The sequence below is a fragment of the Gekko japonicus genome, unplaced genomic scaffold (genome assembly GCF_001447785.1).
Source record: "Gekko japonicus isolate JY-2015 unplaced genomic scaffold, Gekko_japonicus_V1.1 scaffold1613, whole genome shotgun sequence".
NCBI lineage: Eukaryota > Metazoa > Chordata > Lepidosauria > Squamata > Gekkonidae > Gekko > Gekko japonicus.
The window spans coordinates 111,706-128,479 of NW_015173182.1; the positions used below are offsets into that span (position 1 = coordinate 111,706).

The 16,774-nt window shown below is 50.1% G+C and overlaps 1 protein-coding gene and 1 non-coding gene across 2 annotated transcripts in view; both read left to right on the plus strand.

Moving 5' to 3' along the window:
• Nucleotides 1-5,557: 5,557 nt before the first annotated feature.
• On the plus strand, nt 5,558-5,629 carry TRNAG-GCC. The gene has a single exon. It is a non-coding gene; the product is annotated as a tRNA-Gly (tRNA).
• Nucleotides 5,630-11,512: 5,883 nt separating this feature from the next.
• Nucleotides 11,513-16,774, plus strand: part of IGFBP4 (insulin like growth factor binding protein 4) — a 104,952-nt gene continuing 99,690 nt past the window's right edge. Inside the window, exon 1 of the mRNA XM_015422582.1 lies at nt 11,513-11,965. Within this exon, the coding sequence (XP_015278068.1) occupies nt 11,605-11,965 (361 nt within the window). The 5' untranslated portion in view covers nt 11,513-11,604. The remainder of the gene's footprint in view (nt 11,966-16,774) is intronic.

Genomic DNA, 16,774 nt, shown 5'->3' on the forward strand with positions numbered 1-16,774 from the left:
ATCCTGAGCAGAATAGAACTGCTGTAATCTTAAAATGGGCAATGGTCAGTGCAAGACCCTGCACGGCTCCAGACTGCTGCTGAGCGGAGTTTCCTGGGTTAATGAGCGGCTGCTCAGACACACAGCTCAGAGGGAATATGGCCTCCAAAGCAGTTATTTTCTCCATGGGAACTGACCTCTGTATTCTGGAGATCAGTTGTAATTCCGACAGATTCCAAGGCCCCACCTGGAGGTTGGCAACCATAAAGGAATAGCAAATGCAAAAGGGTCTTTGTGTGTGTGGTCCCCCCCCCCATGGAGGAACAGGGCTGCTCTGGCCTGCAGGCCTTGTTCCACCGGGCCCTCCAATGATTTCCCAGCACCTGGAGAGACCTTTCTCTCTCTCTCTCAGGTAACTCTTGTGGCTAATAGCCACTGATGGACTGTTCAGTTGCTGCAAGTGAGTCCGGGCTCTATGTGCGTTTGTGTGTGTACTTATCGTTATGTCTATTTAATGCCCAGGGAAAGGTTCTAACAAAGGGGACTGGTGACTTGATGTTACCCAGGTTGCCAGCTCCAGGTTGGGAAATTCCTGGGGATTTGGTGGTGGAGACGGGGGAGGGCAGGGTTTGAGGAGGGGAGGCTATATAGCCATAAGTCCACCATCCAAACAGTGTTCCCTCTAATCCCCCCCCCACCAACCAGAGCCGTTCACATCCTGAGCAGAATAGAACTGCTGTAATCTTAAAATGGGCAATGGTCAGTGCAAGACCCTGCACGGCTCCAGACTGCTGCTGAGCGGAGTTTCCTGGGTTAATGAGCGGCTGCTCAGACACACAGCTCAGAGGGAATATGGCCTCCAAAGCAGTTATTTTCTCCATGGGAACTGACCTCTGTATTCTGGAGATCAGTTGTAATTCCGACAGATTCCAAGGCCCCACCTGGAGGTTGGCAACCATAAAGGAATAGCAAATGCAAAAGGGTCTTTGTGTGTGTGTGTCCCCCCCCCCTGGAGGAACAGGTCTGCTCTGGCCTGCAGGCCTTGTTCCACCCGGCCGTCCAATGATTTCCCAGCACCTGGAGAGACCTTTCTCTCTCTCTCTCAGGTAACTCGCTGCCACCACCTGACCTTTGTATGGAATTGCTCACTGGGAAGGTCAGGACTCCCAGCTTCCCTTCCAAGTCCTGAGGCCTTGCCTCTCTGTCCTGCTGCCCCCAGCAGCCTGGTCACCACCGAGGACATTTACTGCCTTGTGCACCCCTGTAAGAATAGCCACTTGCCAACTGACTGCCTTCCGCCTCCTAGCGCTCCTTTTTAAATAGCGTGTCCAAGAAGGTGGAGGTCTATGTGGTACAGTGCACCACTACCAATACCCAAAGTTATAAAGTATTTTTAAAAAGGAAAAAGTTCACAAGCATACTTTTAGCACAGCACCAGATTGATCAAGAGATTCAAAAGAAATGGGTACAACGCAATTCCTCTGTCCCTCTCTTTGTACATGCCCTATCAGATGTTAAAATATAGAATAGGCTCCTTCGCATAGGAAGTTACAGATCTTTACCGAGTAACCATTACCTTGAAGTTTCCTTCCGCTCCTCAGGATAGCACATGGTTAAATGGCTGCCTCCTCCAGACCTCAGTTAAGAGTTCTGTCTGCTCTGATGGACTCCACACCCAAAGAGCTTCCTCCCTCCTCCTCTGAGTTTGTATCATCTTTCCTTTCCCCACCCACTGACCAGGTCCTGAAGAATTCTAGACGCTTCCTTCCTGGGGTTTCCCTAGTACTTAATTCCTCCAAATCTCTGTTCCCTGCTTAGGGTGGGGGAACTTGACCATCCCATTTTCTAGACCTACTAGCATTTGTATGCAGGTGGGCTTAAGTAAGTCTAGAAAGCAATTGAACTGACTTCCCCTTTTCCTGCCCAAATGGGAAAAAAGCTTTGTGAAGATTTTGCTCAGAGTGAACATTTTGCTCTTTTCAAACCTCCAAAGGAAAAAAAAATGCATTTCTTCACACTCCAAATTATATTTAAATCCTGCCCTTCCTTCCAAGGAATTCAGGCTGGCCTAGATCGGGTTCCCAAACAGAGATATCAGCTCTTGGGGGGGGGGAACTCTGGAACACGGGCAGGGGACAGATGTCTGGACATGGGGGTGGAAACAGGAAGGCAGGTGTGGGGCCAAGCACAGGTGTACGTTAGGGCACGCATGGGACAAAAACTCTCTAAGGAGTCTATTTAGAAAAAAAAACTAAGAGAGGAAAACAAAACAAAACAAAACCCCCCATGGCCTTGCCCTTTGCTTTTCTGGCAACTGGTCTAGAAGGAAGTGTGTGTGTGTGTGGAGGGGGAGAAACAAGAATGGAGTGGGGTTTTTTTGGCTAGTTGGCAACTGTACTGTAAAAGGGCACAACTACGAGAGGCATGAATTATTTTTAAGCTGAAAAATGAGACAGGGCAGCCATAAAAACACTTTCCATGTGCCATTTTCCTAATAAAAATCACCCCCCACACACTGTTTCTAGCTCCACAGAGGGAAAAGAGAAAGGTATAATATGAATATCTGTCATTTCCTCCCCCCTTACCAGAATCAACACCAGTTTGGGAGAAGACAGGTTTCCGTAAGGAAAGCAGCATGGTTAATGATTTGGGGTTACATTGGACAGGGGCTGTGGCTCAGTGGAAGAGCTTTTGCTTTGCATGCAGAAGGTCCCAGGTCCAATCCCCAGCAATTCCAGTTAAAAGGACCAGGTAGGAGGTGATGGGGAAGGCTTCTGCCTGAGACCCTGGAGAGCGGCTATCTGTCTGAGTAGACAATACTGACCTTGATGGACCGAGGGTCTGATTCAGGATAAGGCAGCCTCACTTGTGCTCACTTGACTTTCCGCATCTCATCCAGCTCCATGCAAAGATTCCTTCACCTCAAAGATGGCCCCACCAAGTGACCAGATTATTCTGCAGGCCTGAACAATTCAGTAATACGTTGCTTTATAGAAATACCTCTCAAACTTTGGCTGCGATTGCACACACTAAATAATGCACTTTGTTCAGTTTCAATGCACTTTCCAACTGGATTTTGCCAGTTCACACAGTAAAATCCAGTTGGAAAGTGCATTAAGAGTGGTTTGAAAGTGCATTATTTAGTGTGTGTGATCACAGCCTTTGTGTCAGATCAGACTCGTGTGTCACATGAGAAACAACTCAACTGTTTCATAGGGGAAGCTGCTCTGTATGTCTGAATGATTTATACTGATTTGACTGACACAGGTTTTCCAGTTAAACTTGTGCATGGGACACTATCTGAACTGGGAGTGATTAGAGCATTCCAGATACAGAGACACAGAGGAATTAGGCAAAGGTAAAGGTTTCCCTTGCTCGAAAGCCAGTCGAATCTGACTCTAGGGATGCGGTGCTAATCTCCATTTCCAAGCCAAAGAGGCAGCACTGTCCGAAGATGTTTCTGTGGTCATGTGACCGGCATGACTAAACGCTGAGGCACATGGAACACTGTTACCTTCCCCACCGAAGTGGTACCTATTTATCTACTTGCAATTTCTTGCTTTCGAACTGCTATAAAAACACTTTCCATGTGCCTTTGTCGCAAATTTGGAGGCTGCAGCTGGTGCAGAATGCGGCAGCCAGGTTGGTAGCGGGTGCCTCTAGATGGGACCACATCCAACCTGTGCTGAAAACGCTGCACTGGCTGCCTATAGCGTTCTGGATTCACTTCAAAGTGCTGGTCCTTACCTTTAAAGCCCTACATGGCCAGGGTCCGGCATACCTGAGGGACCGCCTTTCCCCACACAGGCCCCAAAGAGCACTTCGGTTGGGGTCACAACACCGTCTAGTGACCCCGGGCCCCAAAGAGGCCAGGCTTGCTGCCATAAGGGCCAGGTCCTTTTTGGTAGCGGCTCCTACCTGATGGAATTAGCTCCCGGAGGAGATCAGGGCCCTGCGGGACCTGGTACAGTTCTGCAGGGCCTGCAAGACGGAGTTCTTCCGCCAGGCTTTTGAGTAGGAGCCGCCGCCACCACTCCCACCACTGTGCGACTGCAGAGCAGTTCCGCCGTGTCAGGCTGACTGGCCAGCTAAAAAATCGTGGCCCATGGCATCCACAACCCTTTTTTGACCCCACTGGGCTCTGCAATAGGGAGTAAGTATTGTAGTCATTTATGTATCCTGTGAGATGTGCATTTTTGCCTAAATTGTTTTAACCATTGACTTTTACTGCACTTGTGCCTTAATTGTTTTAACTTCTTGTATTTTTACCACACTTTTGTGCCTGTGTAAGCTGCCCTGAGCCCGCATGTGGGGAGGGCAGGGTATAAATGAAACAAACAAACAAACAAACAAATAAATAGGTTGGCAGGAGCTGGGACCAGAGATGGGAGCTCACTCCGTCACGTAGCACTCAGGTCTTGAACTGCTGAACTACTGACCTTCTGGTAGGCAGTTCAGTGTCTTAACCACTTGAGCCACCACAGCTCCTACAGAGGAATTACCTGCCCTCAGAAGGGAAGGCCTGTTTGTAACTCTATGTGAATCACTGGCTTCTCTCCAATCAGGAAGCATGTCCAGAACAGGAACTCATGCAGGGAGATGGGCTTCCTCTGTACATGGATAATTCTTCATCACTCTAAAAGTAAACCTTTTCAGATTTTAAGACTGAGGCATATCTTCAGTTTTAATTCGCAGGGTGGGGGGAGGTTGGGAAGCTCTGATTTATTTAGGGCAAATCCACAGGTAGATGATTCATGACTTGATGTCTCTTATATGAAATGAAAGCATGACAGACGGTGTCTGAACAGATTCACTGTCTCATATAGACATTTACACCACTTGGCAGTGACTCTGACAGATACACTTTCCCCATGAAGGCTTGCAAGGAACAGAGAAGATTCCAAGGACCCTCATCCACCTCTCCCCTTCAGGTTTCATTCTTCCAAACCACTCCCTTCTGAACTTGATTTCCCCTTTTAAAAAGGGTGGTGGTGGTACTAAGGTTTTGTTGACCTGCAAAGTAGTTAAGTGGTTAAGACTCTGAACTGCAGGCTGTGGAAGGTCAGTAGTTCAGCAGTTCGAGACCCGAGTTGCCGCATGACGGAGTGAGCTCCCGTCTCTAGTTCCAGCTCCTGCCACCTAGCAGTTCGAAAGCAAGAAATTGCAAGTAGATAAATAGGTACCACTTTGGTGGGAAGGTAACAGCGTTCCGTGCGCCTTGGTCATGCCGGCCACATGACCACTGAAACGTCTTCAGACAGCGCTGGCTCTTCGGCTTTGAAACGGAGATGAGCACCGCAACCCTAGAGTCGGACACGACTGGCTTTCGAGCAAGGGAACCTTTACCTTTACCAAAAGTATAATTAGTCTTTTGCCTTGATGAGCCCCATCTCAAATTAAATCCTGCACAGATCTTGGAGTAGCAGCTGCCCTGCCTGGCAAGATTTAAAAATGGTCTTCATTGAAGACCCTGCCCAGGGACTTTCCTCATCAGTATTCAAATCACATGCCATATGGAAGCAAGTTGTAAATATCTTTGTAATCCACCATGAGCTCTTACGAGAGGGGGAGGGGGAGGGGGGCTCTGGCTCAGTGGTAGAGCCTATGCTTGCCATGCAGAAGGTCCCAGGTTCAAAACCTGGCATCTCCAGTTAAAAGGACCAGGTTAGGAGGTGATGTGAAAGAGAGCCGCTGCAGGTCCAAGCAGACAATACTGACTTTGATGGACCAAGGTTCTGATTCGGTATAAGGCAGCTTTCTGTATCCATGCATAATATACTTGGATATACATTAAAAAGCAGTGACTTGTATAATGAGTAGTACGCTGATGCTTACAGAGAAATAAGCTTCAGTGTTGTGCAGGTTGTATGGGATGCTCATACACAGGTGATTCTAAAGGTGATGCTTGTACACAGGTGACACTTACAGCATAAAGTGGCCAGTATCTTTTTTTTTTTTACAGTGGAACCTCCCATCTTTAAGAAGGGTTCCAGAGGAGATCAAGGAAATTACAGGCCAGTCAGTCTGACGTCGATACTGGGTAAGTTGGTAGAAACTCTTATTAAGGAAAGAATTAGTAGGTACATTGATGAACAAAACCTATTGAGGAAGACTCACCATGGGTTTTGTACGGGAAGATCTTGTCTCACTAACCTGTTAGTGGAGTGAACAAACATGTGGACAAGGGGGACCCAATAGATGTTGTTTACCTTGACTTCCAGAAAGCTTTTGATAAAGTTCCTCATCAAAGGCTCCTAAGTAAGCTCAATAGTCACAGGATAAAAGAATTGGCTAATTAATAGGAAACAGAGAGTGAGTATAAATGGGAAATTTTCTCAGTGGAGGGTGGTAAGCAGTGGGGTACCACAGGGATCAGTACTGGGTCCAATGCTTTTTTTAACTTGTTTATTAATGTTTTGGAGTTGGGAGTAAGCAGTGAAGTGGCTAAATTTCTAGATGACCCGAAGTTATTCAGGGTGGTGAGAACCAGAGAGGATTGTGAGGCACTCCAAAGGGATCTGTCGAGGATGGGAGAGTGGGCGTCAATGTGGCAAATGGGGTTCAATGTGGCCAAGTGCACATTGGAGCCAAAAATCCTAAATAGAAATACACATTGATGAGGTCTGAACTGGCAGAGACTGACCAAGAGAGAGATCTCGGAGTCATAGTAGATACCTCAGTGAAAATGTTGAGACAGTGTGTGACTGCAATAAAAAAGGCCAACGCTATGCTGGGGATTATTAGGAAGGGAATTGAAAACAAATCAGCCAGTATCATAATGCCCCTGTATGAATCAATGGTGCAACCTCATTTGGAGTACTGTGTACAGTTCTGGTCACCACACCTCAAAAAGGATATTATAGCACTGGAAAAAGTACAGAAAAGGGCAACTAGAATGATAAAAGGGTTGGAACACTTTCCCTATGAAGAAAGGTTAAAATGCTTGGGGCTCTTTAGCTTGGAGAAACGACAGCTGAGGGGTGACATGATTGAGGTTTATAAGATTATGCATGGGATAGAGCAGGTACAGAAAGAAGTACTTTTCTCCCTTTCTCACAATACAAGAACTCGTGGGCACTCAAAGAAATTGCTGGGCAGTCAGGTTAGAATGGATAAAAGGAAGTACTTCTTCACCCAAAGAGTGATGAACACATGGAATTCACTGCCACAGGAGGTGGTGGCAGCTACAAGCATGGACAGCTTCAAAATGGAATTAGATAAGCATATGGAGCAGAGGTCCATCAGTGGCTATTAGCCACAAGGTATAGATAGGGACTCACAGGCTGGGGCAAGTGATGCTCTGTCTTCTTGGTGCTTGGGGGGGGGGCGTGGAGGGTTTCTAGTGTCCTGGCCCCTCTGCTGGACCTCCTGATGGCCCTGGTATTTTTGGCCACTGTGTGACAGAGTGTTGGACTAGATGGGCCATTGGCCTGATCCAGCATTGACCACTCTTATGTTCTTACGTTCTCTGATTGCTTCTCTGATCTCCATTTCAACAAGCAGCAGGGGTAGGCAGACAGGAAGTCACAGACTCTGTTAATGCATAAGGCTTCAACTACCTCTTTTGACTTACAGAATGTCAAGCAAAGGAGAGGCATTTGTCATGCAAAAGGGGCATTCTCATCTGTGGAGCTTGTGAAACCAGCTGCCCTGAAAGCTTCTTGTATTAATGCCCTCAGGGGCTTCACTCCAGCTCTGAAACTTAATATGGTTCCAGACATCATAGTCACTGTGGCTAGGATGCTAGACTACAAAAATCCTGTTCCAATCCTGACCTGGGTCAGTCACATACTGTCAGCCTAACCAACCTCACAGGGTTGTTTTGGTGACAACGTGGAGGAAGGGAGAACCACACATGCTGCTGTGAGCTCTCTGGAGGGAAAGCTGGATAAAAATGTATGCCCACATTATGGCAAAACTTGGAATGCTGCTCCATGTACTCTCTTCTTTGCCCCTGTGATGGCTCAAAGGGGAATCTGTCCATCTTAGGACAAGGCATCTTAGGACAAGGCACAGGCATTTTGGGACCCACAGGCCTCCTCATGTGTAAGATGCCCCATTTATTTATTTTTTTTATTTTCACATCTGTATCCTGCCCTCCCCAATGGGCTCAGGGCGGCTCACAAGGGCAAGGTAATCAGCCGTGCCATAAATAAACATCTAAAACATAATAAAAACAACTAACACTTAAAAACAACAATGGTGCTCAGTCACTGATATCATAATCCAAGATGGAATCAACACCATTCCAGGTGGTACTCCCATGAATGGTGACAGCTGATTAGATCTTTACATATTCCAGGATCTTCATCAGGGCCTCGTCCGTGCATCCTTTAAGATACCATGACGGTGGTGGTATAGTGGGGCGGTGGCTCCTACTCAAAGGCTTGGCGGAAGATCTCCATCTTGCAGGCCCTGCGGAACTGCATAAGGTCCCGCAGGGCCCAGATGTCCCCCGGGAGCTCGTTCCACCAGGTAGGAGCCGCCACCAAAAAAAGCCCTGGCCCTGGTCGCAGCTAATTTGATGTCCTTGGGGCCCGGGATGACAAGCAAGTTTTGGGCCCCCGACCGTAGTGCTCTTGGGGGAACATGTGGGGAAAGGCGGTCCCTCAGGTAGGCTGGACCCTGGCCATATAGGGCTTTATAGGTAAGAACCAGCACTTTGAAGCGGATCCAGTATGCTATCCGCAGCCAGTGCAGCGCTTTCAGCACAGGCTGAATATGGTCCCTCCTAGAGAGACCTATCAACAGCCTGGCTGCAGCATTCTGCACCAGCTGCAGCTTCCAGATTTGCAACAAAGGCAGCCCCATGTAGAGAGTATTGCAGTAGTCTAGCCTCGAGGTGACCGTCGCATGGATCACTGTGGCCAGGTCATCGCGGTCAAGGTAAGGGACCAACTGCCGTGCTAACCAAAGATGGTAAAAGGCTGACTTGACAGTGGCTGCCACCTGGGCCTCCATTGTTAATGAGGAGTCCAGGAGCACCTCCAAACTCCTAACCCTAGACGCTGGCACCACAGGCGCCCCGTCGAAGGTTGGGAGAGGGAGCCCCAACCCCGCACTAGCCCGACTCAGGCCCAGGACCTCCGTCTTCGCCGGGTTTAGTTTCAAACAGCTCAGCCGGAGCCAAGCAGCCACAGCCTCTAACGCCCGATGAAGGTCATCGGGACTCGAGTCCGACCAGCCACCCAGCATCAGATAGAGCTGGGTGTCATCTGCATATTGGGCAATCTGGGCAAGGGGGTGCATATAGATGTTAAATAGCATCGGGGACAACACCACTCCCAGAAAACCCCCACAGTCAAGGGGATACCTATGGGATCGCCAGTCTCTGACTGCCACCCTTTGTCCCCGACCTTGTAGGAAAGAGGCAAACCACTGAAGGGCAAGCCCCTGAATCCCCACGTCGGCGAGGTGGTGGGTCAGCAGCTGATGGTTGACCGTATCAAACGCGGCCGACAGATCTAACAACAGCAAAGCCGCCACACCTCCTCGATCCAAGATGGCCCTACCTGAAAACAAAGAAATGAGCAGGCAAGTCAGGTGTGCCTAGTTTCCACTTCTCCATAGAAGGCCTGAGAAACCAGAATGCATGGCTGCAAGAAATTAGGATGGTAGCTAGCACAGACTTAAAAAAAAAAAAAAGGTTGAGACAAAAAAAATCGTAAAAGATGAACCTATCTATCACCAGTAGCTACAGTCATTAAGAACAAAGCTTCCACAGTCAAAGGCAGTGTCCCTCTGATTATCTAGGGTTACCAGATGTCCTGTTTTTAGAGGACCTGCCCTCTTTTATTGATGTCCATCCTCTTTTGGGCTTTAAAAAAACCCTGATGAAAATATCCTCTTTTGGAGTTGGAAGGTCCGGAATATTCCTAGTGAGTAGCAGTTATCACAGCTTAAATGGGAGGGACATTTAAAATGAGATTTGTCAATAGGGGTCACTTGTTTGAAGTAGTCAGGCAGGAAATATGTGCTCTTCTTTGCTTTTCGAAGTATGGTAACCCTAGATTATTGGATCTTGGGAAGGGACTATATGGATGGCTGTTTTCACTGTGCTATGTTTATCAGTTGCCCCACTCTGTTGGAGACAGAGAGCTAAACTTAGGCCCCGGTCACATGGAGAATTTGCAGCGCGAAAGGCACGAATGTTGGGGGGATTTTCGGGGCGCGATCACACCGCAACATCTGGGAAGCGTAGCGCACCCGTCGCCAACCCATGGTGTCCCGCCGAAGATGCGGAGTTAAAAAGTTCTTTTAACTGGAGATGCCGGGGATCCTGGGACCTTCTACATGCAAAGCACATGGGGCCACTTATTCAGGGCCCCTCCCCAAAGTTTAATATATGTGCATATGAAGCTGCCTTCTACTGAATCAGACCATCAGTCTATGAGGGCCAGTATTGTCTACTGCTCATTGTCACCTACTGCCTGGTCCTTTTAACTGGCAATGCCAGGGATTGAGCCTGGGACCTTTTGCATGCCAAGCAGAGGCTCCAACACTGAGCCATGGCTCTCCAGGGTCTCAGGCTGAGGGTCTTTCACATCACCTAATGCCTGGTCCTTTTAACTGGAGATGCCGGGGATTGACTCTGGGATCTTCTGCATGTCAAGCAGAGGCTCCAACACTGAGCCATGGACCCCTTGCGTGAGTGGCTCTCTGGAGTCACAGGCAGAGAGGTCTTTCCCATCCCCTAGTGCCTGGTCCTTTCAAACTGGAGATGGAGATGGCCAGGGATTGAACCTGGGACCTTCTGTGTGCCATGCAGAGATTCTACCCCTGAGCCATGTCCCCTCTCCATGGCGGATTGGGGTCTCAGGCTGAGGTCTTTCCCATCCCCTAGTGCCTGGTCCTTTCAAACTGGAGATGGAGATGGCCAGGGATTGAACCTGGGAACTTCTGCAGTCAAGCAGAGGCTCTGCCACTGAGCCACGGACCCGTTGCACGGCTGGCTCTCCGGGGTCACAGGTAGAAAGGTCTTTCCCGTCACTTACTACCCGGTCCTTTTAACCGGAGATGGCCCGGGATTGAACCTGGGACCTTCTGCGTGCCAGGCAGGGGCTTTGCCGCTGAGCCACGGCCCCTCTCCTGATGTTCTGGGGCGAATCTGTCCAGATGCCTCTCTCCGTGGCCGTCGCCTGGGGGACAAGCGGCGGGATTCGAAGGGGGAGAGCCAGGCCTCTTTCTCCCCGTCCCCCCGGCCAAGGAGAAGGGGGGGGGCTCCTTCCGGGCCAAGCCAGACCCCTCCCGAGTGGACCAAGAAGTAACCGGCGAGGCGAGGCGGCGCGGCCGGCTCTTTGTCCTCCTCCGCCCGCTGCTCTTCTGGTGCGCTTCCTCCCGCGGGGCAAATGAGGTCTCGCCTCCGCCGTGGGGGGCCCGCGCGGCTCTGGTTGCTGCTGCTGCTGCTGCTGCTGCTGCTGCTGCTGCTGCCGCCGCCGGCCGCGGCCTCTCCCTGCTCCGGCGGGGAGGTGTGGCCAGGGAGCGGTATAAAGTCCGCGGACCCCGCCTCCCCCCTTCAGTGCCGACTAGTTTCCCCCTCGCCGGAGTTCCTGCCCGCCTCTCCCGCCGCCGCAGACTTTCCTCTGGGCGACCCCCTTGTTCCTCCGGCCCTTCCCGGCCCCCTGAATGCCCTCTCTGGCCATGCCCACGGGCACGGTGCCCGTCACGCTGCTGCTTCTGGCGCAGGTGGGCTTCGTGAGCCTGGAAGCCATCCAGTGCCCGCCGTGCTCCGAGGAGAAGCTGGCCCGCTGCCGGGCGCCGGTGGGCTGCGAGGAGCTGGTGCAGGAGCCCGGCTGCGGGTGCTGCGCCACTTGCGCCTTGGCCCGAGGGATGCCCTGCGGGGTCTACACGCCGCGCTGCGGCTCGGGGCTGCGCTGTTACCCGCCGCGGGGCGTGGAGAAGCCCTTGCACACGCTGATGCACGGCCAAGGGGTGTGCATGGACTTGTCGGAAGTGGAGGCCATCCAGGAGAGTCTCCAGTCTACAGGTAAGGGGGAAGCGGGGCGGGGGGGGAGGCATTGGGTTGTAGGGTGGTGCCCAAGGTGGGCAGGCCGGCACACCCTGTGCCAGTTCACAAAGAATGCCTTATAAGGTCCATTTCAGAAGTGCAAAGAGGGACAGCTTCGTTTGGGGTGTCTTTCATCCACGGCTCAAAGCCGTGGACAGACTTCAAAGTGCCAGCTCTGAAGACCTGCCTGGCGCTGCCCTTCCCACCCACTGGCATCACATCAGCAACCAGTTGCCCTTCGTCGAGGTACAATTAGCCCTGTCCCTGCCCTATCTTTGGCGAGCCCTGTTCCGTGCTGTATTTAGCTGCAGACGTGAGGCAGAAATGGTCCCTCTGCGCATGCAAAACTCCCAAGGCCGGACAATCCTGTGGTGTTCCCCTTTACCTTTTTACAGGCTGTACTCACAAAGCCGATTGGAGGGTGGACATTGTTTTTTTCTGTTGCAATAGGGAAGAATGCCCTCAGTGTGCAGATACAGGCAGAGGTGTGTGTAGGGGGGATCCACGCTGCTCCCCTCTACTGCCCACAGCTTCCCAGAGACATAATGGAAAGCCATGTGGGTTTATCTCCACCAATGCTCCCTCTAAGCTGTGGGATCTTGTGAGCAAAAATTCTACTTTGTGAGCTTCTGGCATTAAAGTTGTGAGCCAGCGATTTGGCTGGTGCATCAATTAGTTTGCTCTGGAGCCCTCCTTCCTGAGTGAAGACAAAAATGTGTGAGCCGGAGGCTAAAAAATAGTCAGCTTGCTCACAGTAACTCAGCTTAGAGGGAACACTGATCTCCAATTATCATTTCCATGTAGTGTTTTAAAACTTTGTAAACCCTCAGAAGATAGCGCGCGTCTGGAAACAATTTCAGTATTCCTGGCTGTTTTTGTATTCATGGATTCAAGACATTCAGATGTGGGCATGGGGGGGGAGAGGGAACCGGCTGGCTTTCTCCTATACATAAGGTGTTTTGTGATGGATCATCGAATAATTTCCCCAAAAACTCCTGCTGTGTGTCACTAGTGCTTTGTATACTTCACGGTCCCTTTTTGTGATTGCTACATCTGAGGTGCAGCTTAATGGGTTTCTTTCACTGGGAATACCTCACAACACGCACAAAAATTGTGTCCAAATCATTGCCACCCTCTGGCTCTGTACTGGTAGTCACAAACTTCAATTGGAAATGTGGCCTTCCCTTCTTGCAAGAATGGAGGCAGGGGGGATTCCGTCGTTTCACCCAAGACTGTATCTGCAAAAAGCAGGAAGGTGGGTCAGAGGTGCTAAAGCATCACTGGGGGCACCATTAAGTGACTGCACACATGCTTTCCCAAAGCACGTACATCTCTGCACCTTTTTCAATGCCAGGGCTAATAAAATCCAGAGTAACTACCACTTGCCTGGTAGTATACACGGCCCTTTTGTATCGGCACTAAGGTGCATGGAAAGCGGACAGAGGTCCATCTTCTTACCTGCTTCCAGCTGGTCCGCTGCAGTACTAACAGCTTCATGGCAGCAGGAAACCCAACAGGTGAATTCGCTCCTCTCTGGCTACTGCATGGCTATGCTGGCAAACGTAGCTCCAGCTGAAATGTACAGCAACTGTGCAGTGCTTGTCGGGCACACGGATGCTGCCAGGAAAAAAGCAGCAAGGACAAAGTGGTAAAGGCTGTACTCTGAGCTACTTCCAGTAGGAACATAAGGCTGCTGAAACTAGTATTGCATGAGCCCACTTCTAGGTGCTGTGATCCCACACTACATAGGTGCGTGTGTGGACATGATCACATGGACAGAGCATACAGCATGGGACTTCAGATTTCCAACATTGAAGCTGGTCCTTCTACCTGTACCTTTAATATCAGCTTTAGCACAAACAAGCAGAAGTTCCATCAGTGGCTGTCAGTCCCTTGTGGTCTTAACGGGATGTATACATCCTTTCACGCTTTGCTGGAATGCAGATTTTTTGAGATTATGAGGGATTGCTATATTAAGCCTTTATTCAACCAGTTGTCCTCCTATACTCTGGAAAATCTGGCTCTTTTGCTCAGTGATAAGGATCCCAGGATCACTCTAGCAATTGCAAAATTTGTCTCAGTTCTTTAGCCTTTGCAACTAAAAATAAGAAATAAGTGTTTTCTGCAGCTCAAGGTTCATGAATCAATGAACTTCTAAGGGTACAAAAGGAAAAGTGGCTATTAGCCACAAGGTAAAGATGGGACACTGTCTGGGGCAGGGATGTTCTGTATTCTTGGTGCTTTGGGGGGCAACTGCGGGAGGGCTTCTGGAGTTCTGGCCCCACTGGTGGACTTCCTGATGGTACCTGGTATTTTTGGCCACTGTGTGACCCAGAGTGTGGGACTGGACTGGCCATTGGCCTGATCCAACATGGCTTCTCTTAGGTTCTTAATCATCAGGTGATGTTATTTTACTTAATGAAATGAAATGTTTCCCAGTGTCCATTTCTACTCATTAAACTCCTATTAAAGGGGTTCCTGACCTTAGCATGGCTCATTCTCATACACCTGGTACCCTTCTGGGAAGAAGCAGGCTAACTGGACAGGAAAGTTCCTTGTGACTGTCGGCCCCACCCATGTGGCTGTATTATTCTCACTGATGCCCCTTGCAACGTGGGGCTGCCCCACCCTGAACAGGCTGCCAGGTTATTGGGAGTGTGTGAGAAGGATGCTGGCTGGTATGTAGCACTGCACAAGTCCTTGCTGGGGGGACCAGATGCCATACCGAACACGGGTCCTGGACGTTTGATAGCTGCAAATTCTGACGGGGAAGCTTGCCTTGGTGGGGTGCAAAAGCCAACAATGTCAAATTTCTCTTTTCTAAAAGACGCAAGATCTCTGCTTTCCTTTACACCCGATTGACACGACATCTAGGTTATAAATCCCCCCTACGCATCTTGCACATGTCTTCCAACTGCAACTCACTGTGCTCTGGAAAACCTTTGGTGGGTGGTCTGTGCCCAGAGATGCTGCTGGGGTATGTGTGTATACTATGGAGTACAAAATTCCAGGGGCTTGGGCAGTGTTCCCTCTAAGCTGAGTTAGTGTGAGCTAGCTCACAGTTTTTTAGCCTCCGGCTCACACATTTTTGTCTTAGCTCAGGAAGGACGGCTCCAGAGCAAACTGATTTTTGCAGTAGCCAAATCGCTTCATCACAACTGTAATGCCGGTAGCTCACAAAGTTGAATTTTTGCTCACAAGACTCCACAGCTAAGAAGAAAAAGAGGAGGAGGAGATTGGATGTATAGCCCGCCCTTCACACTGAGTCTCAGAGTGGCTTACAAACTCCTTTCCCTTCCCCTCCCAACAACAGACACCCTGTGAGGTAGGTAGGACTGAGAGAGCTCTTTCCAGAACTGCCCTTTCAAGAACAAGTCATCCAGCAGGTGCAAGTGGAGGAGTGGGGAATCAAACCCGGTTCTCCCAGATTAGAGTCCGCGCACTTAACCACTACACCAAACTGGCTCTCTTAGAGGAGCATTGGGCTTGGGGAACCTTAAAGTCCTGGGGAGATGGCTGTGCTGTTGCTGAAATAGAGTGCCAGCATACCTGTTCTCATCTTTTGCATGTTTGCGCGATATGCAGGCAGGCAGGCAACTCTGGGTTGGGAAATATCTGGAGATTTTGGGGGTGGAGCCTGTGGAGGGAGGGGCAGGATCTCAGTGGGCTATAATGCCACAGTGTCCACCCTCCAAAGCAGCGTCCCCCCCCCCTGGGAACTGATCTCTGTCTCCCGGAGCTCTGTTCTAAATCTGGAAAATTGCCAGGACCCACCTGGAGGTTGGCTAGCATACAGGTGGCCCCGTTTTGTGCCCCACAGAACCCCATGCACAAAGAGGGGGACTGTGGTGAACAGAAAGTGGTCAAAAACCTCTCCTAATAGGCTGTGGAAGGGAAACTGGGTTGATGACAAAATGGAGCTTTGTGCCCCCCCCTAACCCTTCATGAGCCAGTTTTCATGACTCACGGCTCTCACGTCATTTGAGGCACACGCGAAATGCAGGATGCATCCAATGAATGGTGTGCAGACACATTTGCAATAAATCTTAAGACTTGCAGGTGCTGCTGGACTCTTCAAGCGTAAGGGTAGAACAGACCAAGCCCCTCCGAAGGTAGCCAGGATGGTAACACGGGGTGTGTGTTAAGTGCCATCAAGTCGTTTCCAAGTCATGGCCACCCTATGAATTAATGTCCTCTGAAATGTCCTCTCCTTAACAGCCTTGCTCAGGTTTTGCAAACCGAGGGCCGCACCTTCCTTGACTGAGGGTGATTCTGCATCTGGCATTCGCTCCACATTTTCTCGACCGGGAGGAAAAAGTGCAGCTGAAAACCACATCCAAATACCGCGGGGCAATGCCGTACTGACTGCAAAGTCACCCCTGAATGGCCATGAATCTATGCAGAAGGTACCATAAAATCCGATGCTCAAAGAAAGTGAAAGCGGCATGCAGTGTAGAGGGTACCATAAAATCCAATGATCAAAGAAAGTGAAAGCAGCATGCAGTGCAGAGGGGAATTTCTGTTTCAATGTGGGTTTCTTAAAACAACAGAAGGAAAAGCCAATGCAGAATTGCCCTGAGTCAATCCATCTCAGGTTGTCTGTTCCTCTTTTCCTGCTGCTCTCAACACTGGCCTTTCCTAACAGCTCAGGCTTTAAATGGTATAGGGCTGCCGGGTCCGGGTTGGAAAATACCTGGAGACTTTGGGGGTGGATCCGGGAGAGGGCGGGGTTTGGGGAGGGGAGGGGCCTCAGTAGGGTACAATGCCACAGAGTCCACCCTTCAAGGC